At 35.3% G+C, this 19078-nt stretch overlaps 2 protein-coding genes across 2 annotated transcripts; one reads left to right on the top strand and one right to left on the bottom strand.

Annotated features, from left to right (window-relative positions):
- The first annotated feature begins 639 nt into the window (after positions 1-639).
- On the top strand, positions 640-3392 carry LOC134728065 (pantetheinase-like). The gene is made up of 2 exons (XM_063592462.1): positions 640-860; positions 2076-3392. Exons 1-2 carry the CDS (start codon positions 651-653, stop codon positions 3390-3392), a joined length of 1527 nt encoding a protein of 508 aa, XP_063448532.1. The 5' UTR covers positions 640-650.
- Positions 3393-3765: 373 nt separating this feature from the next.
- On the bottom strand, positions 3766-18593 carry LOC134682161 (solute carrier family 22 member 21-like). Its single transcript, XM_063541736.1, has 8 exons — positions 18297-18593; positions 16875-17296; positions 15035-15268; positions 14448-14579; positions 7162-7244; positions 5252-5369; positions 4608-4680; positions 3766-3985 (listed from the first exon to the last, which is right to left on the bottom strand). The coding sequence occupies exons 1-8, from the start codon at positions 18471-18473 to the stop codon at positions 3785-3787; spliced, it is 1440 nt and encodes a 479-aa protein (XP_063397806.1). The 5' UTR covers positions 18474-18593; the 3' UTR covers positions 3766-3784.
- Between the last annotated feature and the right edge of the window lie 485 nt (positions 18594-19078).

Below are 19078 nucleotides of genomic sequence, written 5' to 3'. Positions count from 1 at the left end.
AGAATTAAGTCGATTGCTTTAGGTGAATGGAATGTTTGTAAGATAAGCATGTATTATGTCTTGGTTTGTGTGACCTTGTTCTTGTTTTCAACGATCTTGATAAAGTTTATATCACATCTCTAGTAAATTAAACCTTGATCAAAATAATGTAGCTATAGTATTATCAAATCACAAGGAGAGACATCTAAGCCTTTACACTCTTGTCTGTTTTGGAGCTGAAATTAAATATTTGTTTTCCTCTTAAATACAGAGATTTTTTATAAGAGAACTACGATTGGATTTTTATGGGGAGAGGGGCTAAAATGCAGGATACAATTTGTCATCCTAGCCTCCCCCAAAAATAAAACCCATCATCAAATGTTAGCTCCCTATGAAAATTATAGCCCGACTACAGGTGCTTACAATGGGTGTGGACCCACTATCTCTATACATTTCAGAAATATATACTGCATGTACATATATTTTAGGCTTATATTAATGTGATATTTGTACTGTTGGTCTCAATGACCTGTATGACTATTTACACAGATTTATATATGTGTGCCATAGCTGATTAAAGTAAATCCAAAGTGAAAATGACCTTGATAAATATATATGTATATAATATAAATGTGTAGAGTGTGTTCAGATATAGAATATAGTCCCTGACGATGACTTTTGTCGATTGGATAATTGTGTTCAATTGTTTGATGTTATGCTCTGTCGTTTATACTCAGAAACAGTACAGAGCAGGAGTCTACGCCCATCGTGTTATCCAGCCAAATGGAACACACACAAATGTTAGCAGACAGAGGGCGTTAGATAATATGATGAATAATATAGATATCTATAACAATGTAGCTTCAGAGGCAAAGAATCAAGTAGGTTGCTTATATATATTCTTCGGCTGTCTTTCGCTCTTTAATAGTCGGGTTGTTGTCTCTTTGACACGTTCCCCATTTCCATTCTCAATTTTACTTATGAATTATTAAGAATCTCAAGATTCTGAATCAACTCTTTCAGGCAATGTTAACACTAGATGGATTCGGCTATTTTTTTTAGATCCTTTTGTATGTTTTTGGTCACATGGTCATTCAGCTATACGGTTCTTATACATCATTTGCTTACAGTATTCACTTTGAGTGTCCCGGATGAAGGTTATAACTTTAGTTCTTGCTTTAGATTAAAATTGTTAAATCAGAAAATCTGGAGTAAAACGAAACACGTGTCTGATTTCTAGTTTACGTAAACTTCTTCATTAGGATAGCAAAGTAAGGTGCCTTTATCAAATATGTACCATCTTACGTACAATGTGTGTTCAGAGATGATATACGTCCAAGATAGTAGATAATTGCAACCAAACGACATCAATAACGATCAGCGTAAGGTTTTAAAAGTCCTAGAACATCTTTAACAACATACACTTTTTTTTTTATAAAAGGGCGTTTCTTTTTTATTTTTAATTGTGATTGACACGCTCTGGTAATAGGATCATCAGTTCAAATATCAATCAGTAGATTTATTATAATAGAAAAAAACAAAGGAATGGGGTATCAATCCATGACATAAAATCGGTAAATGCGTAACATAAACAAACACACAAAAAAGCAAAGAAACAGCACTTTTATGTATTTTATTACTGTTCTTCATCCTAAAGGCACAGTAGGACATCAACACCGACCAAAACAAATCTCAACTCACTACAGGTTCAAAACTATCACAAGCTCCGGCTTAATAGAGAAGACTTTAAAATACTATGTATACACCGATTGAGCAAATTTGGTCAACTCTGTCAATCCGATCCGCCTGTCTTACTACCCTGCTGATAGCCTGTTAACATAGCATTACTTTTTGGTCTGGATATGGGAGAGGGGTCCATTTTGGCGTTTATCAGGGTTTGTAAATATAAAAAAGAAGATATGATATGATTGCCAATGAGACTACTCTTCACGTGGCCAAAACACACAGAAATTAACAAGTTTGTATTAGGTTGTAGATTTTCAAATATTTTGGCCATAAACATCAATGCAGTAAAACATTTAACGGTAATGCTATTGCAACTAATCATCTTCTTTAATAGCTGGGTTTTTTTGCAGGGTGTTCAAATACTTGTTTTTTCTGATGATGGTCTATACGGGAATGACTTCACAAGGCAAGGAATTGAACCGTATCTAGAATATATCCCCGACCCCACCAAAGACACGTGGAATCCATGTACTAATCCCCAAAAATATAACAATAACAGTGACATTTTGTGGAATTTAAGTTGTATTGCGCAGGCCAATAACATTTACATGGTTGTTAATATGGGAAGTTTCCAAACATGCAATAAATCAAGTGATTCTAATTGTCCAACTGATAGTCACTATCAATTCAATACAGATGTTGTTTTTGACCACAACGGAACACTGATAGCTCGATATCATAAAACACATTTATACAATGAGGATCAGTTTGACGCACCAGCGGAACCGGAACACATATATTTCGATACTCCATTCGGAAGATTCGGACTGTTTACCAGTTTGGATATGGTTTATAAGACGCCAGCAATCAGTTTAATCGAAAAATACAATATAACAGATGTTGTTTACCCGGCAGCTTGGACTGATACTCCACCTTTATTTTCTTCAATACAGTTCCACTCTGCATTTGCCATGGGAATGGGGATAAACTTGCTTGCAGCCAATCTCCAAGTTCCGGAAGATTCAATCTACGGTTCAGGCATTTATACAGCAAACGGTTACAAAACTTTTTATAATGATAAAAGTAACCAACCTAAACTTCTAGTGGCCGATTTGAATTCAAATTACAAAGAAGATGTTCATGCCAAAGAGGAAACAGAGATAAATCGTAAACAAAACGCAACCTCACATTCAAAACACGATTCGGTTAAAAAGACATCTTCTGAAAATGATGAGCATGATACTCCATCAAAAACATCTGGAACTTTTCAGGGGGAAATATTCAACGATACCTACACTATGAAAATATTAGAAAACTCTGGCGACATTGTAACTGTGTGTGATAATAGTTTGTGTTGCGAATTTGACTATCAGATGATGGAAGGATCGGGAAAGCTCGTTGCTTTTGGCGCCTTTGATGGTCTTCATACGTATTTACATAGAATGTATTTACAAGTGTGCGTTGTTTTAGAATGTGCCGGAAGTAGTCCACAGACTTGTGGGATACTAACGGAAGAATCGAATTTGTACTTCCGGGAGTTTAGGCTTATGGGTAACTTTTCAACGAAATATGTTTTCCCGGAAGTTCTTGTTAGTGATTCCGGTAGAAAAACCTTGGCATCTGGTGCTCTCTATGATTTTCATGATGGAGTATTAGAAGTTATTAATGGTTTACGATTACCTCTTATTTCAGCGTTTCTTTTATCAAGAGACTATGCAAGAGATTAGGATTTTGTTCATTCGAACCTTGCGATGCATCTGCATACCCTTGTGTAATAATTTTAAGTGTTTTCAGTATGTTCTTCTAAATTTAATGTTTATACATGCTATGCATTCTTTATTATTCAGTTCAAATAGCATTCATGACAAAATATGAGTATTTAGTGCTATGTATGTAAAGTTTATCAAGCTTGAATGAAATATAGGTTAAACTTTCCTCGTTTATTACCATATTAACCGATTGGGACTGGGAAGTTGGTATTGGGTATATTCAGAGTACAAACACCACAACAGCTGCCACTCAATTAGAGGAATAATGCATTAATTTTTTTGTTATCTTTTCGTGTGTAACTAACAACACACGTAAATAAAACACTTAACGCATGATCAAGTTTTTAAAACTAATCTATTGTTCCGTAATTCTCTTTTTCGTATCCGGGATTCATAATACTTTGTTTATCTGACTCTTTCTGACTTATGGTAATATCCATCGTGTCTTGCAATGCAGTTTTGTTTGTTTCCGGTAAAGTGACAACTAAAATGGCGGACAAAAACATCATCCCAGCAAACGATAAATATGACAGACCATCAATCTTCTCACTCTGAAATGCAATAAAAATTAATTTAGGGAGCTTCTATTGGATTTTTCAATTGGGGGGAAAGGTGGGCTATAGGATGAAACATTTTGTCCTGCCTTTTTTGTTGTTTTAATCTCTGTCCTGCATTTTTATTTTTCTCTCAATGTTTTCGACCCTTTTTTATTAGCTTTTACTGATTAATTTTACATAAATTGTAAATTGCCTGCCTTTTCTTAATCGCAACTCTTGTCCTCCCTTTTTTCATCCAAGCCCCCCTTCCTAAAAATAAAATGATAGCTCCCTTATTTTTATGAAATAAATTAAGTCTATCCTATCAATGAACCATGCTTACTCAATTCCCGATCCTAACGTATATATTTATACTGTATACTTTTTATCTGTAGTAGCCCCATACATTTTCAGTTGGGACTTGTTTTATGTCAATGAGCCAAAGCATAAACGCGAGAAAAAATAGACCAATGCCAACTTTAAAAAAAAAAATTGTTTTATTTGACATCAGGAAACGGTTCATTGGGTTTGTGATGCAAAATCTATATGTGTACGAATATTCAAAGGACTTTGAACGAAACTGATTTTTCTTGAAAGCTATGACAGAATCCGAAAAGTAAAAATAAAAAAAGCATACCGCAAATACTAACTGTGGTGCCACCATTGCACCCAATCTTGCCACGGCGTTGTTTATGCCGTATCCAATGTTTCTGCAAAATAACATACATACATATATATAACTATCGATAGATATTAGATATAGCAGTAGTCTCCATAAGTCTTAAGACACATGATTTAATTTCTTACTATCGCGAGTTCATATTTCGACCAGACGTTGCTGCGTATTTACGAGGGTGGTAATGGGGGTAACTTCATGACGAATAACGGTAAAATTTCTTGCCAAATGACGTTAACGGTAATTTTTGATGCACGACGATAAAATGTACACTATCTTTTAGACGGTAAAAATATTGACTGATTTTGACCAATCACGTTAAATTTTCCCCCAAAATAATGGTAACGATTATTATTTCAGACCGCTGACGAGTCACGATAAGGATATTTTGACGAATGACAGTAAAATTATAACCAATTTGACGCTTATGGTAGCCGAAATTGACCGTTTAACGACTGACGGTAAAGGGCATTTCTACCCTCATTTATACACCCCAACTCATACATGTACTCATGGGTTTATTTGAAGAATGAAAAAAATACAAGTGACTCTATTTTTACATCTCGGTCAAATCGTGAGTTAAACAAACTTAAACAGTAACTAACCTTACTACAGTTGGATATAGTTCAGAGGTCAAAATCATAAGTGCAGACCACCCTGACGACACACAAAGTTTTGATGCTAAGGCAAAGCCATTGACCAACTCGTCTTTATCTGATAGGTCTGAAATGAAACAAAAAAAGTGTTTTTAACTTTTTATATATATTATATATATATATCATCAGTTGAATCAAACATGACACATCTACATATTTAACGGTATAAGTTTGTGCCTCAACACCTATTCTTAAATTCTATTATAAGGCATTGCCAATATATATATATATTTTTTAACAAAATTTGTAAATATGCGCGAAAAATGTGAGCATGCAATCACCAATATGTTCTAGCGATGAAACACAAAAACTTTTCCAAATACTTGATTTACATAAATATATAAACATTATTTTTTTCTCGTTTGAGTTGTTTTACATTTGTCATTTCTGTGTTGAATGGGTTTTGTTCGTAGTTGAAGGCCGTTTGGTGACCTATAGTTGTTAATTTCTGTGTCATTCGGTCACTTGTGGAGAGTTGTCTCTTTACTGCAACCATACTACATTTTCCTATTTTTGTATTCACATTTGCGGCATTGGACAAAAGCTTAAGAGTCGTTTCAAATTTGATCATGTTCAATTTTTACAGGCTTTTGTATGGCAAGCCGTTCTCGTCAAAACTATGTTTAAACCATTTTTCGAAAAATTTACACACTGAGAATTACAACAAAGCACACTGAGATTTAAAAACTTCAAAACGCACACTGAGAATTGAAAATTACACACTGAGAATTGAAAATTACACACTGAGAATTAAAAATTACACACTGAGATTTCATAAAGACGCACTGAGATTACGAAAATGAAAAACGCACACTGAGAATTGAAAATTACACACTGAGATTTCAAAAAGGCACACTGAGAACAAATAAACTGAAAACACACACTGAGAATTTGAAATTACACACTGAGAATTTAAAATTACACACTGAGATTTGTGCGCACTTTTTATGCGCACATATCTAATTAGCATACTTGATCTGAATCTATTACAAGCTTAAAACAACAAGGGGACAGAACTCGTTAGTCCTTCGATTTGGTTCCAAATTATTAATAAAAAAACTTTAGAAATACAACAACAAGAAAAATACCCACTTAATACTCTTATTACAAAATATAACCAAATGGTGAAAAACTTTATCAAAATTATAAGAAAGCATTGGAACAATCTGCATAAGAATGCAGTGAAATTTTTACCCAAGTGTCTATTATAGCATATCAACGTAACAAAAATATAAAAGATTAACTAGCGAAACCAGGGAAACAGTTGGAAGACTTTTGAAAAGGGACCCACGGTTTTAAGTTAAAAAAAATCATCCCGATACACTGGTAGTAATGATCTGAATTATAGGCAACAAACTTATGAATATGAGCGATGTTAAGTCTTGAAATTTATTACGAATGTTGGTTGAAGGAATCGCATTTCATTATAATGACAAGAGTTCTTGAGATCAAGATATTAATCTGTTGAATCATCCATCTCATGAATATTCATTAGTAATTTGCATATTAATCTCAGTGTGTATTTTTGAAATCTCAGTGTGTAATTAACAATTCTCAGTGTGTGTTTTTAAATTTATTTCATCTCAGTGTGTCTTTTTAAAATCTCAGTGTGTAATTTTGAATTCTCAGTGTGTGTTTTTTATTTTTTTAAATCTCAGTGTGTAATTTCGATTTCTCAGTGTGTTATTTTAGGTTTTTAAATCTTAGTGTGTATTTTTTTTCGAAAAAAAGGGTTTAAACATAGTTTTGACGAGAACGGCTTGCCATACTTTTGTGTGTTATACAAGAAAGAGAACTATAAGATTATACTAGCATAATTTTCAAATAGTAAAAGCTACATATATATTCATATATCTAACCTATGAACTGAATTATTCCAACAACAATGCCCATAGATCCACCAATCAGAAATAACATAAAAGTTGTCCACTTCCTACCAAGGCTGAAAATTAGAATATTATCTTAGTTGAAACACTAAATACAGATTAATCTGCCACTATTCATTAATAGATTGTATAAAAAGACACAAATGGATTATTTGGTTTGTTTTCTGTGTATGACTGCGATAATATTGAATGAATTGTTTTTTCTTGGTTCAAAAAGTTGTCACTAATGGAACCCATGTGATGCGAAAATACACGTACCTTTCGTACTGGAGCACATGTGAAGCAAAAAATACCTGACGTACTCAAACGTATGTGATGCGGAATAGGACTACCGTATTTGAACAACACTTGTGGTGCATTATAGAATTGAATAGAATAGAATATCTTTTATTTCCATAAGAAGTACCCTCAAGGGGCATAGTGCATATACATAAATGACAATATAAAGTTACAAACAATTATAAATACAATAAAGCAGAACAACAAAACAGTATGCTAAAGTTAGACATGTATTCTGTACTGAAAACATGTGATGAGGATAATGCCTCACGTACTTTCCTTAAATATTTTAATACTCCCTTACTCACCAGTTAGCGAGATACCACACCACTATTCCTATAATATCTATCTCTTACTCACCAGTTGGCGAGATACCACACCACTATTCCTATAATATATATCTCTTACTCACCAGTTAGCGAGATACCACACCACTATTCCTATAATATCTATACCTTACTCACCAGTTAGCGAGATACCACACCACTATTTCTATAATATCTATCTCATACTCACCAGTTGGCGAGGTACCACACCACTATTCCTATAATATATATCTCATATTCACCAGTTAGCGAGATACCACACCACTATTCCTATAATATCTATCTCATACTCACCAGTTGGCGAGGTACCACACCACTATTCCTATAATACCTATCTTTTACTCACCAGTTAGCGAGATACCACACCACTATTCCTATAATATCTATCTCTTACTCACCAGTTAGCGAGATACCACACCACTATTCCTATAATATCTATCTCTTACTCACCAGTTAGCGAGATACCACACCACTATTCCTATAATATCTATCTCTTACTCACCAGTTAGCGAGATATCACACCACTATTCCTATAATATCTATCTCATACTCACCAGTTGGCGAGGTACAACACCACTATTCCTATAATACCTATCTCTTACTCACCAGTTAGCGAGATACCACACCACTATTCCTATAATATCTATCTCATACTCACCAGTTAGCGAGATACCACACCACTATTCCTATAATATCTATCGCTTACTCACCAGTTAGCGAGATACCACACCACTATTCCTATAATATCTATCTCTTACTCACCAGTTAGCGAGATACCACACCACTATTCCTATAATATCTATAACTTACTCACCAGTTAGCGAGATACCACACCACTATTCCTATAATATCTATCTCATACTCACCAGTTGGCGAGATACCACACCACTATTCCTATAATATCTATCTCATACTCACCAGTTGGCGAGGTACCACACCACTATTCCTATAATATCTATACCTTACTCACCAGTTAGCGAGATACCACACCACTATTCCTCTAATGTCTATCTCTTACTCACCAGTTAGCGAGGTACCACACCACTATTCCTATAATATCTATACCTTACTCACCAGTTAGCGAAATACTACACCACTATTCCTCTAATGTCTATCTCTTACTCACCAGTTAGCGAGATACCACACCACTATTCCTATAATATCTATACCTTACTCACCAGTTAGTGAGATACCACACCACTATTCCTCTAATGTCTATCTCATACTCACCAGTTAGCGAGATACCACACCACTATTCCTATAATGTCTATCTCATACTCACCAGTTAGCGAGATACCACACCACTATTCCTATGATGTCTATCTCATACTCACCAGTTAGCGAGATACCACACCACTATTCCTATAATATCTATCTCTTACTCACCAGTTAGCGAGATACCACACCACTATTCCTATAATATCTATCCCTTACTCACCAGTTAGCGAGATACCACACCACTATTCCTATAATGTCTATCCCTTACTCACCAGTTAGCGAGATACCACACCAATATTCCTATAATATATATATCCCTTACTCACCAGTTAGCGAGATACCACACCACTATTCCTATAATATCTATCTCTTACTCACCAGTTAGCGAGATACCACACCACTATTCCTATAATATCTATCTCTTACTCACCAGTTAGCGAGATACCACACCACTATTCCTATAATATCTATCTCTTACTCACCAGTTAGCGAGATATCACACCACTATTCCTATAATATCTATCTCATACTCACCAGTTGGCGAGGTACCACACCACTATTCCTATAATACCTATCTCTTACTCACCAGTTAGCGAGATACCACACCACTATTCCTATAATATCTATCTCATACTCACCAGTTAGCGAGATACCACACCACTATTCCTATAATATCTATATCTTACTCACCAGTTAGCGAGATACCACACCACTATTCCTATAATATCTATCCCTTACTCACCAGTTAGCGAGATACCACACCACTTTTCCTATAATGTCTATCCCTTACTCACCAGTTAGCGAGATATCACACCACTATTCCTATAATATATATCTCATATTCACCAGTTAGCGAGATACCACACCACTATTCCTATAATATCTATCTCATACTCACCAGTTGGCGAGGTACCACACCACTATTCCTATAATACCTATCTTTTACTCACCAGTTAGCGAGATACCACACCACTATTCCTATAATATCTATCTCTTACTCACCAGTTAGCGAGATACCACACCACTATTCCTATAATATCTATCTCTTACTCACCAGTTAGCGAGATACCACACCACTATTCCTATAATATCTATCTCTTATTCACCAGTTAGCGAGATATCACACCACTATTCCTATAATATCTATCTCATACTCACCAGTTGGCGAGGTACAACACCACTATTCCTATAATACCTATCTCTTACTCACCAGTTAGCGAGATACCACACCACTATTCCTATAATATCTATCTCATACTCACCAGTTAGCGAGATACCACACCACTATTCCTATAATATCTATCTCTTACTCACCAGTTAGCGAGATATCACACCACTATTCCTATAATATCTATCTCATACTCACCAGTTGGCGAGGTACCACACCACTATTCCTATAATACCTATCTCTTACTCACCAGTTAGCGAGATACCACACCACTATTCCTATAATATCTATCTCATACTCACCAGTTAGCGAGATACCACACCACTATTTCTATAATATCTATCTCTTACTCACCAGTTAGCGAGATACCACACCACTATTCTTATAATATCTATCCCTTACTCACCAGTTAGCGAGATACCACACCACTTTTCCTATAATGTCTATCCCTTACTCACCAGTTAGCGAGATACCACACCACTATTCCTATAATATCTATCCCTTACTCACCAGTTAGCGAGATACCACACCACTATTCCTATAATGTCTATCCCTTACTCACCAGTTAGCGAGATACCACACCAATATTCCTATAATATATATATATATCCCTTACTCACCAGTTAGCGAGATACCACACCACTATTCCTATAATATCTATCTCTTACTCACCAGTTAGCGAGATACCACACCACTATTCCTATAATATCTATCTCTTACTCACCAGTTAGCGAGATACCACACCACTATTCCTATAATATCTATCTCTTACTCACCAGTTAGCGAGATATCACACCACTATTCCTATAATATCTATCTCATACTCACCAGTTGGCGAGGTACCACACCACTATTCCTATAATACCTATCTCTTACTCACCAGTTAGCGAGATACCACACCACTATTCCTATAATATCTATCTCATACTCACCAGTTAGCGAGATACCACACCACTATTCCTATAATATCTATATCTTACTCACCAGTTAGCGAGATACCACACCACTATTCCTATAATATCTATCCCTTACTCACCAGTTAGCGAGATACCACACCACTTTTCCTATAATGTCTATCCCTTACTCACCAGTTAGCGAGATATCACACCACTATTCCTATAATATATATCTCATATTCACCAGTTAGCGAGATACCACACCACTATTCCTATAATATCTATCTCATACTCACCAGTTGGCGAGGTACCACACCACTATTCCTATAATACCTATCTTTTACTCACCAGTTAGCGAGATACCACACCACTATTCCTATAATATCTATCTCTTACTCACCAGTTAGCGAGATACCACACCACTATTCCTATAATATCTATCTCTTACTCACCAGTTAGCGAGATACCACACCACTATTCCTATAATATCTATCTCTTATTCACCAGTTAGCGAGATATCACACCACTATTCCTATAATATCTATCTCATACTCACCAGTTGGCGAGGTACAACACCACTATTCCTATAATACCTATCTCTTACTCACCAGTTAGCGAGATACCACACCACTATTCCTATAATATCTATCTCATACTCACCAGTTAGCGAGATACCACACCACTATTCCTATAATATCTATCTCTTACTCACCAGTTAGCGAGATACCACACCACTATTCCTATAATATCTATCTCTTACTCACCAGTTAGCGAGATACCACACCACTATTCCTATAATATCTATACCTTACTCACCAGTTAGCGAGATACCACACCACTATTCCTATAATATCTATCTCATACTCACCAGTTGGCGAGATACCACACCACTATTCCTATAATATCTATCTCATACTCACCAGTTGGCGAGGTACCACACCACTATTCCTATAATATCTATACCTTACTCACCAGTTAGCGAGATACCACACCACTATTCCTCTAATGTCTATCTCTTACTCACCAGTTAGCGAGGTACCACACCACTATTCCTATAATATCTATACCTTACTCACCAGTTAGCGAAATAATACACCACTATTCCTCTAATGTCTATCTCTTACTCACCAGTTAGCGAGATACCACACCACTATTCCTATAATATCTATACCTTACTCACCAGTTAGTGAGATACCACACCACTATTCCTCTAATGTCTATCTCATACTCACCAGTTAGCGAGATACCACACCACTATTCCTATAATGTCTATCTCATACTCACCAGTTAGCGAGATACCACACCACTATTCCTATGATGTCTATCTCATACTCACCAGTTAGCGAGATACCACACCACTATTCCTATTATATCTATCTCTTACTCACCAGTTAGCGAGATACCACACCACTATTCCTATAATATCTATCCCTTACTCACCAGTTAGCGAGATACCACACCACTATTCCTATAATGTCTATCCCTTACTCACCAGTTAGCGAGATACCACACCAATATTCCTATAATATATATATCCCTTACTCACCAGTTAGCGAGATACCACACCACTATTCCTATAATATCTATCTCTTACTCACCAGTTAGCGAGATACCACACCACTATTCCTATAATATCTATCTCTTACTCACCAGTTAGCGAGATACCATACCACTATTCCTATAATATCTATCTCTTACTCACCAGTTAGCGAGATATCACACCACTATTCCTATAATATCTATCTCATACTCACCAGTTGGCGAGGTACCACACCACTATTCCTATAATACCTATCTCTTACTCACCAGTTAGCGAGATACCACACCACTATTCCTATAATATCTATCTCATACTCACCAGTTAGCGAGATACCACACCACTATTTCTATAATATCTATCTCTTACTCACCAGTTAGCGAGATACCACACCACTATTCCTATAATATCTATCCCTTACTCACCAGTTAGCGAGATACCACACCACTTTTCCTATAATGTCTATCCCTTACTCACCAGTTAGCGAGATACCACACCACTATTCCTATAATATCTATCCCTTACTCACCAGTTAGCGAGATACCACACCACTATTCCTATAATGTCTATCCCTTACTCACCAGTTAGCGAGATACCACACCAATATTCCTATAATATATATATATCCCTTACTCACCAGTTAGCGAGATACCACACCACTATTCCTATAATATCTATCTCTTACTCACCAGTTAGCGAGATACCACACCACTATTCCTATAATATCTATCTCTTACTCACCAGTTAGCGAGATACCACACCACTATTCCTATAATATCTATCTCTTACTCACCAGTTAGCGAGATATCACACCACTATTCCTATAATATCTATCTCATACTCACCAGTTGGCGAGGTACCACACCACTATTCCTATAATACCTATCTCTTACTCACCAGTTAGCGAGATACCACACCACTATTCCTATAATATCTATCTCATACTCACCAGTTAGCGAGATACCACACCACTATTCCTATAATATCTATCTCTTACTCACCAGTTAGCGAGATACCACACCACTATTCCTATAATATCTATCTCTTACTCACCAGTTAGCGAGATACCACACCACTATTACTATAATATCTATACCTTACTCACCAGTTAGCGAGATACCACACCACTATTCCTATAATATCTATCTCATACTCACCAGTTGGCGAGATACCACACCACTATTCCTATAATATCTATCTCATACTCACCAGTTGGCGAGGTACCACACCACTATTCCCATAATATCTATACCTTACTCACCAGTTAGCGAGATACCACACCACTATTCCTCTAATGTCTATCTCTTACTCACCAGTTAGCGAGGTACCACACCACTATTCCTATAATAGCTATACCTTACTCACCAGTTAGCGAAATACTACACCACTATTCCTCTAATGTCTATCTCTTACTCACCAGTTAGCGAGATACCACACCACTATTCCTATAATATCTATACCTTACTCACCAGTAAGTGAGATACCACACCACTATTCCTCTAATGTCTATCTCATACTCACCAGTTAGCGAGATACCACACCACTATTCCTATAATGTCTATCTCATACTCACCAGTTAGCGAGATACCACACCACTATTCCTATGATGTCTATCTCATACTCACCAGTTAGCGAGATACCACACCACTATTCCTATAATATCTATCTCTTACTCACCAGTTAGCGAGATACCACACCACTATTCCTATAATATCTATCCCTTACTCACCAGTTAGCGAGATACCACACCACTTTTCCTATAATGTCTATCCCTTACTCACCAGTTAGCGAGATACCACACCAATATTCCTATAATATATATATCCCTTACTCACCAGTTTGCTAGATACCACACCACTATTCCTATAATATCCATTGCATTGATGAGAATCAGGTTAACATAGAGATTTCCCGAGAGTTGTTGTACTCCGAATGATATAGCATAATATCCGTATCCGCAACTTAACCTGTAGCGACAAAAAAATATTTGGACATCTTTATGTGCAATACACACATTTTTTTAAAAATTAACGGAAATGCAGCTTAGCATTCTAGAATTAAATTTATTTATCTTTAAATGGCCAGAATTACCAACTAAATGAATATTAATCATGAGCCCTTTAAACAGTCATTGACTACAATTAACTTTAATTTGTTTCTGTTGTGTGCCTTTTATATAGCTAACGGTGAGTCCATGAAACGATCGCATTAACGTCAAGTTTAACTCCGCAAGATGTTCTTTTTTTGCTATTGCCAAGTCAGTAGATGTATCATGCCTATACATGTATCAATGTGTGTTGGGTGTTTTCCTATATTTGTTGGTACGTTACGGATACATGCGTTTCAACCATTTTGATAGAAAAATATTCAAACCTGGACGAGAACAGGAGTATGACGAAGAAGGTAAACGTATTTCACGTACCATCCAACTGATAATAGAACGTTATATCTCAGTAAACGTCTGTTTTTAATGACATCTAAAATTGTATATCTTTTCTCTGTTGATTTCTGCTTCGTTGCTTGCGATGCCATTTCATAAAACGTCTTAAAATCAGGTGGAGGTTTGCCATTGATTTTAGCAATTTTTGTAATAACGCTGTGTGCTTTTGCAATCTTTCCATTTGAAACTAGCCATCTATAACTCTCTGGAACAAAACTATACGAAAGGAAATACATGTTATAATATGGAATCGTAAAATGAATAGTTGACAATAAAAAGTAAATATGAGAACGCTTCAAAAGAATGTATATAATCAAAGTACTGAAGTACTGAACATCGGATGACCGCAAGTTCTTGTTGATGGTCACAAGCACTTGTCTCAGAAAATAAACACATCTCTATACCTGAAAGTGAGGTTAATGTACATATATCGTTTTTTTTTCCTGAGACAAGTTCGTGCGTGGATGATAAATAAATGACAGGGAATTCAACCTCATTGTAATTATAGATTAGATTATCTTTGATTATCTCAACGAGATTGATTTTCTCGCTTGAGCTGGTACAGCGAAAGTGAGAAAAGCAATCGAGGTTGAGATGACCAATGATAATTTGTTTATCGCTATTTTACCTATGACGACGTTGTCAATTTCTTTAGCAACGCCACGTGGCCTCCTTAGTTTCTAGCGATAATTTTTCCATCTCAAGCGGGAAGCATGACATGAAAATTATCGCAAAAAAGGATCAAAGGAAAAATGCACAAAATAGCGATAATAACTAGTATAATTATTGTAGTTATACAAATAAGTATAATCGGGTTTATCGTTATATATTATATTGATCTTTGTATAATACGGACAAAGACAATGTAAGTAAACATTTAAGTTTTATCTGTATTCTCTCCAAAATCGTACATTATTTAGACTTTAAACTTTTTTTCGAAGATCGTCATTGAATCTTTTGTAGACGAAACGCTCGTCTGGTGTACACAATTTTCATTTTAAGCACAATAGAAAGCAGACGTGTTATTCCTCTGAAAAGGGATCATCGGTATTGATGTTTCTAATATTTTGCCAAAAGGTAGATTTTACCATGGTTTTTTTTTTAAATATAAAAAAAAATGAATCACATTCTTTGGATTAAAGCTGCTTTTAAGGGCAAACGATACAGTTACAGGGGAGGTAATGACGTTGCTAACGTAAAATGTTATTTTCGCGACGTCAAACTGTGACATATCGGGAAAAGATGCCTTTTTCGTCTGATTTTTATCATTCAAACTGATTTAATTTGAAAACGTGTTCATGGACCCCCATTTTTTTAAACGGCAATTTGTTTCATTTTGCAGGGAGATTATGTGACCCAAATTTTATAAAACTGTAAATAGAGGATTTTTTTAAATTTTGATAAACATGCAGCAAAAAATTACGTTTTTTCCTCAATTCACGAACATTTGATACATATGAGTTATTTCTGAATAAAAAGTGCATAATTTTTAGAGATACTTATAAAAAACAGAATTACCAATTATTTAACAAAAAACAATTTGTGTTTATCTTTTGTAATAAAAAAGTTATGTCTTCATTTCGAAAAAGAAATTATACGGCCACAAATCTGAATTTTGGGCAAATATACAAAATTTTGACCTAATTTTACTCAAAAAGTACCACATAAAGGTATATTTTTTATTACATATTTAATTTAATCAGGTAAAAAATAGCCTATATGCAAATCTTCATGAACTTGTAAATACAGGATCAAAACTGTATCGTATGCCCTTAAGTGTGAATCGTAGCATTACCATTATAAATATATAGAGCCAACTTACAATATTGCTAAAATAAAAGGTATGTTAGTTGCTGCGATAGCTAATTGTATATACTTCCATTCGTGTAACCACCAGCACAGACATGCGTAGATGATACAAAATATTGGCCAAAACGGAAGTGCTACTAACATAGATCTGTATGTCCGAGGTGTAAATTCAATTAAAAAAGTAAAATATACAGTTAAGTAAAACCCACATCCAATGCCAATGAAGAATCTAAAAACCGCAAACATTTCCCATGATGTCGAAAATGCTGCTGCTCCATTGAAGACCAACAAAATGAAGAGCGCCGAGAAGTACGTAAATTTTCTGCCTAGAACGTCTGCTAATTGTCCGGACACAAATCCACCGAATAAAAGCCCTCCCATTTGTATAGTAGTTATTGTAGATGCTATCCAGTCTTTTTCACAAACCAGATCCCACTGTAATATAGATAAAATGTATGTGAGTAATTATGTTAAACATGTGTGGATTTTGGTATCAAAGCACATTACAATGTATATACATTAAGGGATTTAGTCGATGAAATTTTTTCGAAAGGATAGAATTTCGGATATTTTCTTTTTACTAAATACGTTACAACCTTGCCTTTTAAACAAAAATCATCCTTACTCTTTCAATCAGAAAATAATAGAATTGTGCATAGAATAATCCTATTCATATACGTTCTAATCTTAAACGATAATAAGGAGCTCGAAATTGACCCTCGTCTGTACCAAGTCAGAAGCCTGGAGTTAGATGGTTGTCGGATCTCTTTATGTGTGTCATATTGTTTGTTGTTGCCTAAAACTGCTTACGCTCACTTCATTTGACCCTTGGTGGATAGTTGTCTCATTGGCAATAATGTATACTACATCTCCTTATTTCAAACTGTCAAAGACATGAAAAACCGAAAAACCACCGATAAACAAGCAACATTATACAAAACACAAAAAAGTCAAGACTGTCACGATGAAACAACCTAATTAAAATATTGATCTCTGATTTCGTTAAACTACATATGAATCTCCTATTAAGTATATCAGAGATTAATATTTTAATAAGATTAATGATGAACCCCACACAAACCGGTTTTTAGCAATGAACTAGCAATAAGAGAGTCTATCGGCATTTTCCTTATTACAAAACCTTGATAATTACAATAAAAGAACCACTGAAGGATAAGAAAAGAACCTTGTTTAAAAGCTACGCTAATATTAAGTAGTCTTAAATATTGAGCAATTCGCCTTTTCAGAATAAAAAGGACTATGGGTAATCTTATTGTTCGTACACCAAAATAAAAAATACCGCTCCGTTATTGGTTGAATGTCCTTTTTTATCAAATTTTAAACAACTCATAACATTTTGTCGTGCGCTTTTGAAATATTACCCATGATGCATTAGATTCGGAAACTGCCATTCCTATAAATATAGACAGCTTACCTCACTGACAACCGTAGCCATGTCCGGATCATAGATCTGAGACTGGCACATTACAGGTTCTGAGGTATTGTATAGTTCACATGTCTTCATAAACGTCTGGTTAGTATAGTACTCTGTACCATTGACCGTAGTCCAGAAACAATGCCAGTCAGGTACTGCCCCGCCAAACGTCATCATTAAAGTACTCCATGATACAGATATTTTACTACCTAGGACTATTGTAATTAGAATCCATTGAAAAAGTCCGAGTCCACCAATGTCGTCTAGTATATTCTCTAAATATTCATTCACATCTGACGTCATCTAAAATATATGAGTGAGTTGAAAAGATTGAATTGTTTCTTCACATTTTAATTTAAACATATTTTTTTTATAGTGGATTGGGAAACAAGTTATTTAAATTTATATTAATCTCTTTCTCATTTTGTTAATAATTAAAGCTTAGTAGTTTTATGTTTTCGTTATACATTACTATTACTTCTTTCTATTGTCCGGTTTGTCTGATCTGTAGTGTAGTGCCTCACTCTCTGATTGGCCCGTAAGTTATGCTGCCTGACATACATGTATCTTCACAAAAGTCCTTCTTGTAGTACGTTTTTATGTGTTCTCGCCCTCAAGATGCATAAAATATTTGACACTTGGCAATACGCAAGGAAATACATTACTGAATATAGAATAAGTATTTTAGACCTCATCTTATATGCTAAATATTTATTGAGATACCAGTTAAATTTAAGATATTTTAGGTAATCATTTTCTTCATCAAGTACATCACGTTAATT

This window comes from Mytilus trossulus, chromosome 8, assembly GCF_036588685.1.
Source record: "Mytilus trossulus isolate FHL-02 chromosome 8, PNRI_Mtr1.1.1.hap1, whole genome shotgun sequence".
In the NCBI taxonomy this organism is placed as follows: domain Eukaryota; kingdom Metazoa; phylum Mollusca; class Bivalvia; order Mytilida; family Mytilidae; genus Mytilus; species Mytilus trossulus.
The sequence above is the reverse complement of the archived record's forward strand: the minus strand, read 5'-3'. Positions and strand labels throughout refer to the sequence as shown.